The sequence below is a fragment of the Melozone crissalis genome, unplaced genomic scaffold (genome assembly GCF_028551555.1).
Source record: "Melozone crissalis strain CALT ecotype California unplaced genomic scaffold, PUWL_Pcris_2 ptg000014l_1, whole genome shotgun sequence".
Classification (NCBI taxonomy): Eukaryota; Metazoa; Chordata; class Aves; order Passeriformes; family Passerellidae; genus Melozone; species Melozone crissalis.
Window position 1 is genome coordinate 2,542,868 of NW_026535792.1, and position 14,090 is coordinate 2,556,957.

Below are 14,090 nucleotides of genomic sequence, written 5' to 3' on the forward strand. Positions count from 1 at the left end.
TCTCCGAGCTGATGAAAAGCAGGATTGCTCGTCCATCCGCGCTCGATATTGGAAGGACTTGGCTGCAAACAAAGTGGTCCAGGGCCAAAACCAGCTGTGTGGGAGCTTCCTCTTTTACTATCTCCATCAATATTTGGGAGAGGGATGGAAAACATCAGTATTGTGCAACAAATCAAAATGGTAACTATGTAATTTGTCTTAATTGCGTGTGTCAGAGTAGGAAAAACACGAGGAGCTCTGGATGGGAATCTGGCATGAGAGACCTGCCTGCTGGCAGCATACTGCACGCTTTGCTCTGCCCTTGTCGAGCCAACCTTTCCCAGAGGCTTGTGGACAGCTTGCCTTTCATTTTCTCATTACTTCAGGGGTCTGCAGGGGCACTTGAGTGGGATAAATCATTGCTGTTTTGCAAATAGAGCAAATGTGTGCTTCAGAGGAAAGTCCTGAAGAAGCCATTGCTGTGAATGCAACAGGAGGGGACATCTTCTGTGATGCTGAAGGGGAGCCCTGCTTTGTGGTGGAGGAGCCTCGTGTGATGCTGGGGTTTCTTAAGAAGTCACCCCACAAAAATACAGGAGCCCTTTGTGGTGTGTTGTACCTCTGGGCAGGTGTCACAGCAGCCAGTGTTGCCTGGCCAACATCACCCTTGGTGCTGGGGCCCTGTGCAGTTGACAGATAACCCCTTCCTGCACTGCAGAATCACCAGCCCCATGTGCAGTCCACCCAGGCAAATTAAGAGTTGTTTATGACATTTAATACTCCCCCTTCCCTCCAGCAGCAGGGCAGCAGGACCACAGGTTTGGCTTCACAAATGGTCGCCTCAGGATACACTAAATGCTGTCATGAGCTGGAGAGCAATTTCATCTTGAAAAATTACTGCAATAGAGCTCCCTGATAAAGGTCTCTCCCAGCAATGCCTCCCTCTTCGCCAGCAACAACTTCTCTCCCTGAAACCAATTTGAGAGCGCTAAAGGGGCTGTTTATTAGTGATCCCCTGCAAAACAAGAGGATGCTGGAAGTTGGATAACCACCCTGGGCCGTCTGCTGTGCTGCTTGTGTAGCAGGTAACATGATGGGAGGCTGCCATGTGCTCTGAGCATGGAGGGAAGTGAGAAATTTGATCCACAGGATTGCCAAGGTGCATCTTTCAAAGTGGTTTATAAGGAAGAGCATTGCCTCATGAGTAGAGTGTGCTATTGTACTCAAGGGAGGGATGATGTTGGATTTTGGTTGTGACCACGTGTGGCAGTGCCTGTCCCTAAAATAACCAATGACTTTATAGGAAAGGTGTGAGGGTGCTCAGACTGCCCTGGTTTCTCTCTGCACCTCAGAGAGGGTGTTAGTGCTGATGCACAGGGACTCCCTGCTCTTGCTTCCAGGCTGGGATGATTTCTGGCTGCACCCACATTATAGTAGGTCTTGGGTGTCAGGAGGCAGCATTTGGGCAGTGCTGCTGCAAGAGGGAGAGCATGGCAAATGCCAGATGCTCTCAAGGGTTTCCTCTGGCATCGGCAGCTCCCCTAAGTTAAGACAACAGGGGTGGTGGACTGTTGAATGTTGGGGACGCTCCCTCATGTGCTTTACTGGAACAGTGTGAGGACAGTCTCTCTCTAGAGGTGCAGCATTTTGTGAGTTTTATAGAAATTGTGAGATACTGCAGTATAAAACAGTCCCTGGGCCATAGGGCCCCTGTTCATTTCCATGTGTGGTGCAGAGGCTGCATTTATGCAGTCAAAAATCTTTCCTGCTCACAGGAGAGTACCCCTACATCAACAACTGATGGTGATATGGTTAATAAGTGAGCTATAATAAATACCATGAATATAGTAAATTCTGTAGGACTAGAATATGGGTTTGGAGACACTGTGATTGTGCAGGAGAGACTGGGTGTGCTGGCAATGAGCAGCACATTCAGTCAAGCTCAGGAAGAGGAGTGGAGCTGCAGTGCAGGCATTCAAAGGGTTTCCAGGTGCCACCCTACAGGGACCTTTTCAGGAAGAACCCATCATCCTCCTCACAGCTTGGTTCCCTCACTTGTGCAGGGCGGGTAGAGCAACCAGGGGCTCCTGAGGATGTTCCCTCTGACCCCTGCTCTGCATGAAGTGAAGATGTGTTCATTACTTTCACAGGATATTTATCATCCCTAAGCGGAAGCAGCCCCTACAGGGCTCTGTGCTTTTTTTTCTGCTTCTGAAAGCAGCAAACCCAACAATAAGTCATGGGTCAGTAGCGTCCACCAGGGCTGTTCATTGCGATGCAGCGGGGAGGTGACCTGAGCTGGATTTGGCTCACAGTCATTTAATCTGTTATGCAAAAAGTTGAGAAGCCACAGTCCCAGACCAGACAAAAATTTGCCTCCTGGTTGACTTGAGTAGCCTCCTGCTATTTGAGTAGCAGATTTCCCTCCTACTCTTCTTGTAAAATATCTGTTGCATGTTCCCTCCCGTGGGCAGCTGCTGTGTCCCACTGTGAGGCATTATCTCTGTTGTCTCCCTTTCATCCCTGTCCCAGGAGCTTGGGACGGGAGGAAAAAACAGGCCAGGTGGAGACTTTGTTGCTCAGCTTGAGAGGTCTGTATCATGTGCTGTCTTCTCAGCCTATTTTAAATTCTTCCAGTCAGCTTTGATTGCGGGTGAAAACAAGAGACATGAGGATGCAAAATGCAGAGAGAACAGAGCCTGCACCGTCCTCCATTCATGCTCTGAGCCATCCTGTTAGCTCCAGGGGAAGAAAACAACAGCCAAAGCAAAAGAGGAATAAGCACTTGTTTGCAAATATTCCAAATAAAAAGTGTTCAGGACTGACCATTTCCCTGTACCTCTGAGCAGACCGAGGTGGGTCATCGTTCCTCTTTTATCTCACCTGGTATTTTAGTTCCTCTTAAACAAACTACATTCCTCTAAAATGTCTTCCTTGCCTCAAACTCTCCTGAGTCTTGCAGCTCATATTCTTTTGAGATCTGAGGCTCAGCATGGACAATAGAGATTTGGGATTTTCCCTGCTATGATTAGTGGACAGAGGCAGAGAGGATTTTCCTCTGTGCTGGGAGAGGCACGGCTGCTCTTTAATATTTCCCTCCCTTTCCAAAGCTGAGAGAAAGGCGATTTTTCTTCCCTTTAGATGTGAGCGAAGGGCCCCGCTCCTGCTACTCCTGGAGAATTAAATAGATAAATGGGCGGCGCTGTTGTTCACGCTTCACTATGCACAAAGCAACTTGCATTCAAAATTGGGCTCATGGCAGTTCAGCAACAGCCTCGCACAAAAGCGTCATTAGACACGCAGGGCCGGCTCGCAGGCGCAGAGGCTGCTCTGCAGCTGGAGTGGCCACCGGGCTGGCCTGCTGTGGGCTTGGTTTTAGCTTTATAAAAATGCATCTTTAAAAAGTACCGGAAGCAGATCCAGTGTCTTTTTCTTAAAGGCTTGGGCAGGCGTTGCTGTTTGAAGGAAGGGGAAGAGAGGATGGGATTTGTGGTGTCCACACGCCCCCCGTCTTTTGTGCCGACTCCTTCTCATTGGCAAATCCTCCATTTCCAGAGTCTGGAGAGGACAAATAAGACCTGAGTCTGCAGAGCCTTCCTCTGTTGACTTCTTTGAGAATGTTCCCTGGCAGGTTGCTGACTTAGTGGTAAAGGTCTCTTAAGCCAAGAGGGAATTGAAAATTTGATCCCTCTGCTTGCCTTAGTACTGGTGGCTTTCAGGAAAAGGAGTTGGGTGCTCTGTGAGTCTCATAGATATTGAAGGTTGGTTCTGTTGGTTCTGCTGGAGCTCTCAGCCTGATTTGAGAGTGGTTCATGTTTGGCATTAATTGGCATGGTGTTCATTGTGTTTTAAAAAACAACCCTGGCTTCTGCTGACCTAAGGAGGAATTCAATTTTATTAGTACATAGAGAAATTCAGTATATATCAGCAGCTCACTGTATATTCAGTATCAGCAGTCATTGGAATGGAGCCAGTCTTGAAGGGGTCAGCTTGCCTATGGCTTGTTCTCTGCTCTGAGCAAATAATTTGCCTCCCAGATTTCACCTTCCTCAGCTGTAACAGAGATAATGAAGCTTGCGCTCTTTGGTAGGAGCATCTGGAAGCCCAGGTACTGGAGGTACACCCCCATAAAACTCTTGTTCCTTATACTGTGTTAACTGAGAGGCATTTTAACCACATGCCTCCATTGGAAAAGGTCTGAATTTAACAGGTTGGTGGCAGAAATGTGAAGAAAGGATCTTCACTTGTGTGCTGCTATTTGTGGACTGTGTGGCATCTGTGATGGTGTGGGTGCTCACTCCTCCCCAGCATCATCTTGTGTCAGAGCCAGCCTGGGTCTCTGTTTCCCCATAAGTAATTTAAAATCAAGAGACAATTTGATTGCAGAACTAGCTGGCCTTCCCAAATGCTCTCCTAACACCATGTTTGGCACTGAACCTTTCAAGTCTTCCTCCTCTCCTTGTGCCTCCACAATGTTTGTGTTTTAATGACTCTAAAGGCCTGGGATTTGCTTTGACATACCAAGTTAATGTTTTCTTTTTCTATATCAAATCTAGGTCAATCTCTGGCTTAGCACTAATGCTGCACTGAGCAAAAAAGGATTGGCCACTAATGGTTTCAATTTAGTTTTTTATGGAGTAGAGAAAATTTCACTCAATAGCTATTTTCATTTTTATTCCATTGGCCTTTCCACCAGGCCTGTTGGGATGGAGAAAGTGCTTGTGATTTGATTAGAGGAGACCCCAGAATGAATCCTCCATGAATTAATCATGGATGGATGAGGATGAGAGTTGCTGCTCACCTATGTCCATCGGACATGCCTTCAGGGACTGCATCCCAGTGGGGGTTAAGTGGTGGGCAATCCCAAGCATGGTGGTTTCTTTATGGTAGAGCCTTGCCTGTGATCAAGCATCATCCTAGTTGAGGTCCTTAGTTATGTAACACAGAAGAAGCAGAGAAGAAGAGTAACTCCTCTGTTTCATGTGTCTGTGTGACTGTAGACAGTCAACATTCAGTCTGAATCTAGCCTTGGACAGTATCTTTTGGAGGAGACTCCTCCATGCCTGCAGCATCAAAGGGCTGCCAGGACCATTCCCTGTCTGCTGTAAGCCCTAATTTTGTCTTCCTGTGCCCTGTGGCAGTTGCTGTGTACCACAGCCAAAATCCAGGTGGGATGATAGCAGAAGCACGGAGACATCACAGCTTGGAGCATTAATGTGGAGCAATGAGTCTGCATGTGATTTATGTTATTTTTATGGCTTGATGACACAAGGAGATGGCAGAGGGAAATTTAACGTGAACAGGGTGGCACTCACTCCTCTGATGATGGTAAAAAAGGCCTGGGGCAGCACCAGTCCCTCCATTGGCACATGGATGCTGCATTGCTGGATGGCAGAGACCGCTGGCAGATGGATTAGTGAGCGCCTCCCCTCTTAGGAGCTCGCGGGTGAATATTGTGATTGCATGTATTTATTTTTAAAATTATTATAGCCATTAGCATAGAAATGAGCTGCAGCTCCCTGGCTGCTGGCCAACCCCACCCGGGCTGACGCGCAGCTCTTCTCCTTGGCGGCTGGAACAAAAGCGCCCGGCTGGTAACGGGGTCCTGCCGCTTGCCACGGGAAGGCAAGTGACAAACAGGAGCCAGCACTCTGCTGCATGAGTTTGTTACAGTCAGTTGGGACGTATATAAAAACCTCACATGGGTCAGCAGAGATTTGGCTCCTCCAGGCAATGCCCTGTGAAGCAGTTGAGCTCCTGTCCCTCTCCTCTCCTTCTCCCCAGTGATTTATTCCCAGGCTGAAAACCCAGTAATCACTCACATTGAAGTTTTGTTGCTCTTTTACAGGAGATGCTCCAAAAGTCTTTTGTCTCTGCAACTGTAAATAAACTTGTAAACCTGTTTTAAAAATAGCATTTTGTAGCTCAGTGCATGAATTTTTAATGCATCTTCTGCAAACCAGCTGGTCTTGGCAAGGGTCACAGTGTTTCCTAGGCATTTAACATAAAACTGTGCTTCAAAGCCACATTATAGTGTCGTTGAAGAGTAATATTTTACTTAACATCCTCATAACTGAATTATTTATAACTTGCCATGTTTTATTCATGATAAATATTAATACTGGTGTCTTTAAGAGTAGAGGTTATTGCTGCAGTTTTACCTATAAGAGGTGATATTATTGAAATAAAGGCATGGCGATGAATTCTTTAGCCAGCAGAGTGAAGTCTGTGCTGGGCTGTTCTCATTCACACCTCCCTCTTTTATCAACCCTGTCAACCACCAGAAAACCTCAGTGCTGAGCATCTGTACATTTGAAAGGAATTTCCCTACAGGCATCTGAATCCCTGCTTTTAAAAAAAATTTTAGAGAGCTTTGTGTCATTCTCAGTAATTCTTGGATTCATTTCTTGGTGAGGGTCTGTAAGCTTTGACTTTGCAACAATGCTCACCCTGGTCTGGGTCTCCAGCCTTGAAATGTTCTGCAGGCTCCCTTGAGCTCCCCTGCTGCAGGCACCCATGGATCCCTCATTTTTGAAGCATCCCTTGCCACCTTGAAAGTGGCATCACCTGGCGATGAGAGACCTCCTAGCAGCCTTTGGGCTCCTTTCCATGTCTGAATGCTCTGAGCCATGATCAGTCTCATTTCAAGGCTAAATCTATATGAATTGGGTAAATTGCCATTGCACTATTGGGCTCCATCCTATAATCCTATACCAGAGAGGATAATTGCATTGGCTTTTATCTTGGGAAAGAGAAATACAATTTTCCGTGATCTTTCACCTTGTGCTGGTGTGTCGCCATCTGGCTGGAACATTGCGCAGCCACTCCCCGGTCTGGCTCCCGACGTGGGGGTGGCTGCCCATCCCACCCTCATACCTACAAAACCTTCCCAACCCTGCAACTGTGCAGGGCTGGGGCTTTGCTCCGTGCTACTCCATCAGCTTAACAAATCTGCCATCAGCGGGTTGAAAGCGGTGGTTGCGGGAGCAGCGCAGGTTAATGCAACACATATTTAATGTATGATTGCTAATGGCCATCTCCCATCTGCCTGAGCCCAACTGCAGTTTGCAGATGAATGATTAAGCTGCCCTGACACATAGGCAGCTTGTTCCTTAGCAGACCTACAGTCATTGCACTTGATGCTTGTAAAAGGGGACGAGGTTTCCTTGCTGGGGAGAGGGGTGTCATCGGGCTGGGGTGGCAGAGCAGGGAGTTCTCCTGGAGTTTGTTTTGTATGGTAATGAGAGAGACCTTCCTGTGGACGCAGCACTTTAAATGAATCATGAGCTCAATAACCACTGGGATGTTTATTAGCTTTGAATATGTTTATTGCAGAGTCAACAGGCAGCACCTTCCAATTAATTAATAGTAATGATTACGGTATTATTTATGTAGCTCTAACAGCATGCCAGAGTGTTTCCACACGGTGGTTACAGCTGTGGCTTGCTGGAACAGGCTGGTCTGTATTCACCCTGCGTGGGCATGCTGGGGCTCATCATTTGCTGTTGGGTGGTCCCAGCCCCAAAAGCCTCGTTTTGCTGAGCTCTTGGCAGCTGCTCTTTCTTTTGGCTGAATCCTTTTTCTCCCCAGCCTGGGGACGTGGCTGTTCTGCTGTGGTGCTGGAAGGCAGAGTATGCAATGAGCAGGAGCACCTGCAAACAGGTGGAAATTAAGGGCTGTATGTTTCACTAGGGTATTTTGATATTCTTCTGCTAAAGATATTTAAATAACATGAGTTTAGGAGGCAAGCTGTACATATCAGAAGGATATTTACAACAGGTAAGATATTGATGGCAACAGAAAGAATCCATCTCTCTTTTGATGTGGACTAGGATCCAAAGACTACTCAAGCTATTGGGAATGACCTCCGGTAAGTGCCAGTGCAGTGTTTGTGTTTCTCGCTGCCCTGGCAGAACTTGTTGAGCACAAGGGTCTTGGAGCAAAGTCTGCTGTTCTGGTCGAGCCAATCATTTCAATGTGCAGAGGCAGGTGGGATACCCAGAACTTCCCACTAGTCTTGTTTTTCCACGCAGAAGGTTAGGCTGCAAGCTGGCCTTCTGCCCTTACATTACATTACAGTTCCCTTTGCATTCTGTGGGAAATGAGAGTGTGTTTCTAGGTCATGTAAAGTTGCTGACATCTTCCAGTTGGATCTTTCTTCACATGTGAATAATTTTGTCTCTCTTTTTGTCTTCCAGCAATGTCTGACTTCCACATCCACCCTCAGAATGCAGTGGTGGAGGAAGGCGGTGTTGCAAGATTCCAGTGCCAGATCCATGGCTTGCCTGAGCCAGTCATCCTATGGCATAAGAACAGCATGCCAGTCAACACAGACAATGAAAGGTAGGACATGTCTAAGCCATGTGCTGCTGGCCTTTCTCCAGGTGGGAAAAGATGGCCAGACTTTCTATTGCTTCCACAGTTGTGCTCAGACACAGCTAACCTGGGCTAAGGGTCTTAGCCAGTGTTTCTACCATGGAACACTCTTTTGTTTAGTGTGTTGTGGCTTTTCTGGTTTGTAGGAGTACTGACATTTCCCAGGAGAAGTAGATAAAGCTGTTAGCTGATTTTGAAGGGCTTACAATGACTGTCTCTGATCAACCCTGCTCCAGGTTTATTTTCCAGCATTGAGACCTGCCCAGCAAGCCCCAAAGAGCTGGGTAGCTTTGGCATCCTTCATCCCTCCATGGCTCCATTTTGTGTAACTCTTTCTGAGACAGATCCATGACTTAGGATCTTGCCCATGGGTCCTGGACTCTTGCAAGTGCTGAATTTCACTGCGGCTGCCATTCCCAGGTGGACTCCCTCACGTGTGGCAACTGTGGAGCTCTGCAGAGAGCTTCCCACAGCACCCTGAGCTGCCATTTCCCAAACAATCTCCTAAAGAGAAACTCCAGCTGCCTCCCTTCCCAGCCTAGACCTGGAGCGGCACGTCGCCGCTTCCTGTGTTTGACAGGCGCTCCCTTGGCGTCGGAAGCGTCCCTCACTCCCTCAGCAGGGTTTGGTGCGCGGGGCAGCGCAGCTGGCAGGAAACGCGTGCCCGCTGCCGGGAGACAATCGCTCACAGCACACCTCGAGCACGCACTGACGCCCCTGCCTTGGGAATCGGCGAAACCAGGAAGCTGTAAATATTTTCCTGAAAGCCCCTATTCTTAAAAATGTCAGTTCTGCAGCAGAATGTGGTTGGGTTCTTTGGAGGCAGGAGAAAACACGAGGGCTGGAACAATGCCTGACCTTCTCAGAGTGGCAGTGAACTTACAGTAGAAGGACCCAAGAGGCCCAAATCTGCTGTGGAAAACTGCAACTGTCAGGTTGTTTTTCCTTGCATTTTTCAGCTAAGCTTTTTTTAGCCCAGTGCAAGGTTGATTTGTTGAACTTGATCTCCTCTGAAGGCTTCTTACTCATACAGGTGCTGAACTGGGGACGTGGTAGAGCAGAGCCACTGATCCGAGGTGGCATCAGCAGAAGTAAGGGGTGAAGAACTGTGCTGGATGCCTTGTGGCATCCCAGTGAGATGTTGCAGGACAGGTGAAGTTCCCCTGAAGTCCTTCATGCATCACTGATCCTTTGCATTTGAGCCCAGTTGTGGAGATGGTCAGGAATGTGGCAGGGACTTCTTTTCTCCAAGGCTGAGGAACCCCAGGGCTGAGAAGCCAAGACTTTTCTCCAACCCAGAAAGGTCCAAGCTGTGCTTGTTCCTGCTGCTTCTCTGCTGGGGAAGGGAATTTGCCCAAGCCCTGGAGGATGTAGCCTAGGAACAGTTTCCTTACATTTGTGTCCTGATTTTGAGGAGATTTGGCTTTTTGTAGGAGTAAAGTTATTGGGCAAGTTTTTCATTGTCAGCTCAGTAGATTAATCTCTGACACCAGAGCCTGGGTGATGAGAGTTGTTCCTCTAACTGAATTGGATTTCTGCATTAATCATGCTTGGTGCATTTCTGCTTATAAAGTGTATATAAATTTGTATGCCAAGTCTTGCACTTGGAGGCTTTGAAGGCAGAATAATAGCTTTGGAATTGAATCTTCTAATGCTGTGGGCAGATTGTTAACAAAAATGAAGGCTTCTTGTAGTATAATTCATCCAAAACAATGGGCATTTTAAAGTGCCAGAGAGATTGCAATCAACTTGGGGCCGTGTAGAACTGATTGCTGTCGTGCTGCCACCGACACGGAGCCGCACGTTTGGAGCGCGGTGCGGGGAGCAGGTTATAGGCACTTAACCATATGCTGATATGGAGAAAGATATTCTTCATCTTCCGGATGGAAATGGATTATTAACTCATCACAGTGTAATGACTTACTACCAGCCAATTTAAACAAGTGGTTGCCAAGCAACCTGTAATGTATGTGTACATATATGTGTGTATGCACGCGTGATTTAAATGTGTCTGTGTTTTAAAGATATAAAATATTTATTGATGTTTACATTTGCCTGCACAATATTTATTTTAAACATACCTTTTCATGCATTTGAGGTTTTAAGGTCACATGGATTTGAGTCCTGGGCCTAGAGTGGGGAGCGTGGAGCACAGGTTTCTGATGCCTGTCCTTGGTCACTGTGCTTCAGCTGATGAGTGGTAATTCCCATGTCATGATAACTCTAATGTCAGCTGTCTTCACATGCAATTGCACTGCCAAAGCTTTTCCACAGCTTAAATAGGAAGCATCTAGTTTGTAGCCTTCCAACAAAAATCACCATTTCTCAAGGATGCATCAGGAGATAAATTATTTTCATTTATTCCCCTGTAAAAGAAGACCAGAGGCTCAAGTATCCAAAAAAACCTAAGAACTGATGCAGAAGCAGGTGTGGGCTCAGCCTAAAGGGGTGTTGACATCCTGGTGGTATTGGATATCTGGGATGGCACTGGGATGCAGGGAGCCAGCCTGCCTCGCCTGGATGGGTGTGCAGCCTGCTGTCACATCATGTCCTGCTTTGCAAGCTTTTGATTCTGTTTTCTCTTCCCACAGGTACACGCTGCTCCCCAAGGGGGTTCTGCAGATAACGGGGCTAAGGGCAGAAGACAGTGGGATATTTCACTGCGTTGCCACCAACATTGCCAACGTGAAGTTCAGCCGGGAGGCCCGGCTCACCGTGTCAGGTTAGTGCCAGCTACGCTGTCCTGGCTGTCTTCCTGTCTTCTTCCCACTGCTGTTCTGGACCAGGACAGTTTAAGAGAGCTTCAGGTTAACACACTGAGAGGCGTTCCTCTGTCCAGCCATAACACCTTCCTTGTTCTGGATTCTTAGTTGTTAAGATCCCCTCCAGTGCAGGACATCCCAGATTCCCTGTGGAAATGGAAATTGCATCTTTGGAGATAACAGGCAGGAGAAGTCTCCCCAGGGATGGCTGAGTGGGTGTTTCTTTCTTACATGCAGCCAAAGGTCTTTCCCCTGAGCTGTGATGCTCCTGTCCATCATATACATGTAATTGCTGGTACCCAGGAGCTGGAGGCTTTCCAGCATACATCTCACAGCTTCCCATCACCCTCCAAAACACTGCCTGGACAGTGGTTCTGAAGCAGGCTTAACACCTGTACCAAGTGTCATATTAGCCTCTGCTGACTGTAAAAAGACAGCATGTGTGAAGTGGGGTGAAGCCGAGGGAAGAGTGATGTTGTGTTTATCAACTCTGATGGGAAAGAAAGCAGGTTAACTGGTTCTGAAAGACCTAGGAGCTTTAGTTACCTGCTACTTATCTGTTTGCTTGATCTGTGCAAACCGTAGCCACATAGAGGGAATAAAGAGCAGTAAATTATCAATGTGGTGAAGTTCTTTGTGTCAGTTTACTGGCCTGAGTTATTATTTCTCACAGGGCAGAAAGCTCTAGTTGTTCTCATCTGACCATCCCTCATTGCAGATGGATATTTTCCAGGTTTCCTGTCCATGAAACATTTGTGGTTTTTTCTCCTCCTTAAAGCAGTCAGATGATGAATATGGGCACCGTGTGTAAGTGTTCGTTGAAGGGTTTGGACCATGCTTCAGTGCCTGCACTGCTGTAACTGGACATTTGCATGGAAAACTCATTGCACTGGGTTAAACCTCCATGGAAAAGGTTTATGCTCTGTGGTGTTTGCTAAGAACACACAAATATCTGTTAAATCAAGACAGCAGGTATGTGTTAGCATGTGAACCCTGGACTTTGGCACGGCAGCAGAGGCTGTGGTGAGCCACAGAGGTGCGCGGGGCATTGCTTTGCTGGTGTGGGTGTTGTGTCAGTAAATACTGAGCTAACGTGAGTGCTGCTGTGCACATGGCATTAGGCATGATGGGGTAAGCAGAATTCTTGCAAATCTTTTGTATCTTGGGAATGGTCTCTCTGCTTTTCATGATGGCAGGAGGGCTCCCACTTTTCCCTGCCGGGCAGCAGCTTCAGCCATTGCTTCACCAGCAGAGAAGCACCAGGTCAGCCTCCCTGAGGTTTCCAATCCAAGTCCTGGCTTGGGAGGGAGGAGGGAGATGGTGAGAATGGGCTCTGGAAGCCTGTGCCCTGCAGGGTACTGCCACAGGCCGGCAGGAGAGGAGGAGGAGGGTGGCTGCCCGTGGGGATGAAGCAGCCTGCTTGCAGCGCTCTCCCTCCTGTGCCTGGTGGTGGTGGCGGGGCTGCCGGCAGTGAGCAGCACAGAGATGTCTTCCAGTCCTGCTGATTGATTATTTTCAAGTGCCTGCTCAGTGGAGCTGCTCCCGAGGGGGCTGCCTGCCTCTCTGCACTGACACCTTTCCAGTGTGAGCTGTGGCTCTCTCTGCTGCTGTCCTTTTGATCAAGATCTGGCAGGCGACGCTCCTGTCCCTGCTGGAGTGCCTGTCACTGCTGGCAGTGCTGGGGACCTCCCCATCCTCACTGTGACTGCTGCTGGCAGAGTCCCTGGGGACCATGGTCATCATTAGAGCCTCTTCCCCTTTCAGAATAAATCCCTGTGCTGCCGTGAACCCTGCTGAGCTCCAGCAGCAGTCGCCTGCCACAAGTCCTTCATTTTATCACTCCTTCCTTCCTGACCCTGCATCAAAGAGCTGGTCTGATTGAAGAAGGAAACCTCCTCCTTGATGTTGGGACATGGTTGGTCCCTTTGTGCAGTGCTGACATCTGACTTCTCTGTCCCAGTCCCTGCTGGCCCTGGAGCTGTCACTGCTGTGGGTGATGGGGTCAGCAGCAAAGCTACGGGGCCATTCCATGGCCTTTGCAGAAGGTGAGCAGTGGTGGAAATGCCAATTCCAGAGTTGGACAGCATTTGCCCAGACTCAGGGAGCTGAATCCACACTCAAAAACCTGAATATCTAAGACTCAGAATAGAAATCAAAGAATGTGATATTTAAATATTTTATTGTCAAAGTAGTGTGTTTCATAAATTCTGCTTTGAGCTTGGCTCCCATCTGCTGGTATTCTTGGGTGACCTTGGACAATTCATTTCATTTCTCCGTGTTTTGAAATATTGAAATCGCTATATAATACGCTGATAATACCGTATTATTCTAAGCGTGAACATTTAGTATTGTGATTCAGAACAATAAATCTACATGGGTTTTAAAGGCACTCCAAGGTACTGAGGGGAAGGTATTGTTTTTCAGATCTCTTGGGGTTAACCAGCCGGTCATATGAATTTATTGTGCATTCTGGTTCTCATCAAAAAATCTGCATTTTATGGCTTGCAGTGAAATGCATTTAGTGAGAAAGTCAGCTCTTAAGTCACACTGACACGGTGATTTTTCTTGGATTTTGCCCATTTACACACAAGCTCGGAGTCGCTTTATCGCTCCCTGCTTAGCCCCCGTAGGAACAATTAACAAACGAGCTGCTCTGATCTGTGCTTGCCCTTGGACCACTGTGGAATCCCCCTGCTATGCCCTTATTCCAGCCCCTGAGCTGCTGTGAACGGGTAACACTCAAAAGTGCAGGAAGAAATTGTTTTTCTTGGAGAAAAGCCCCTGTAGATAGATTTTGGTGGATCACTTCCCTGTAACGAGCATTTTGAACATTGGGAAGTCCATGTCCAGGAGTCAGTGTGGGTTGATCCCTTTGGCAAAGCCCAGCCAGGGCTGTGCTCCCCAGCCCTCCCTGTGCCCCACTCCTGCCTGGGGGCAGATGACCAGCCCAGGTATTTCTCTTTGCAGGTGTAC

The 14,090-nt window shown here is 47.8% G+C and overlaps 1 protein-coding gene across 1 annotated transcript in view; it reads left to right on the forward strand.

The window, feature by feature from the left end:
• The window catches only part of IGDCC3 (immunoglobulin superfamily DCC subclass member 3), a 94,427-nt gene that overhangs the window by 48,253 nt on the left and 32,084 nt on the right, over window positions 1–14,090 (forward strand). Inside the window, exons 3-4 of the mRNA XM_054272780.1 lie at window positions 8,178–8,322; window positions 10,947–11,077. Of these exons, the coding sequence (XP_054128755.1) occupies window positions 8,178–8,322; window positions 10,947–11,077 (276 nt within the window). The remainder of the gene's footprint in view (window positions 1–8,177; window positions 8,323–10,946; window positions 11,078–14,090) is intronic.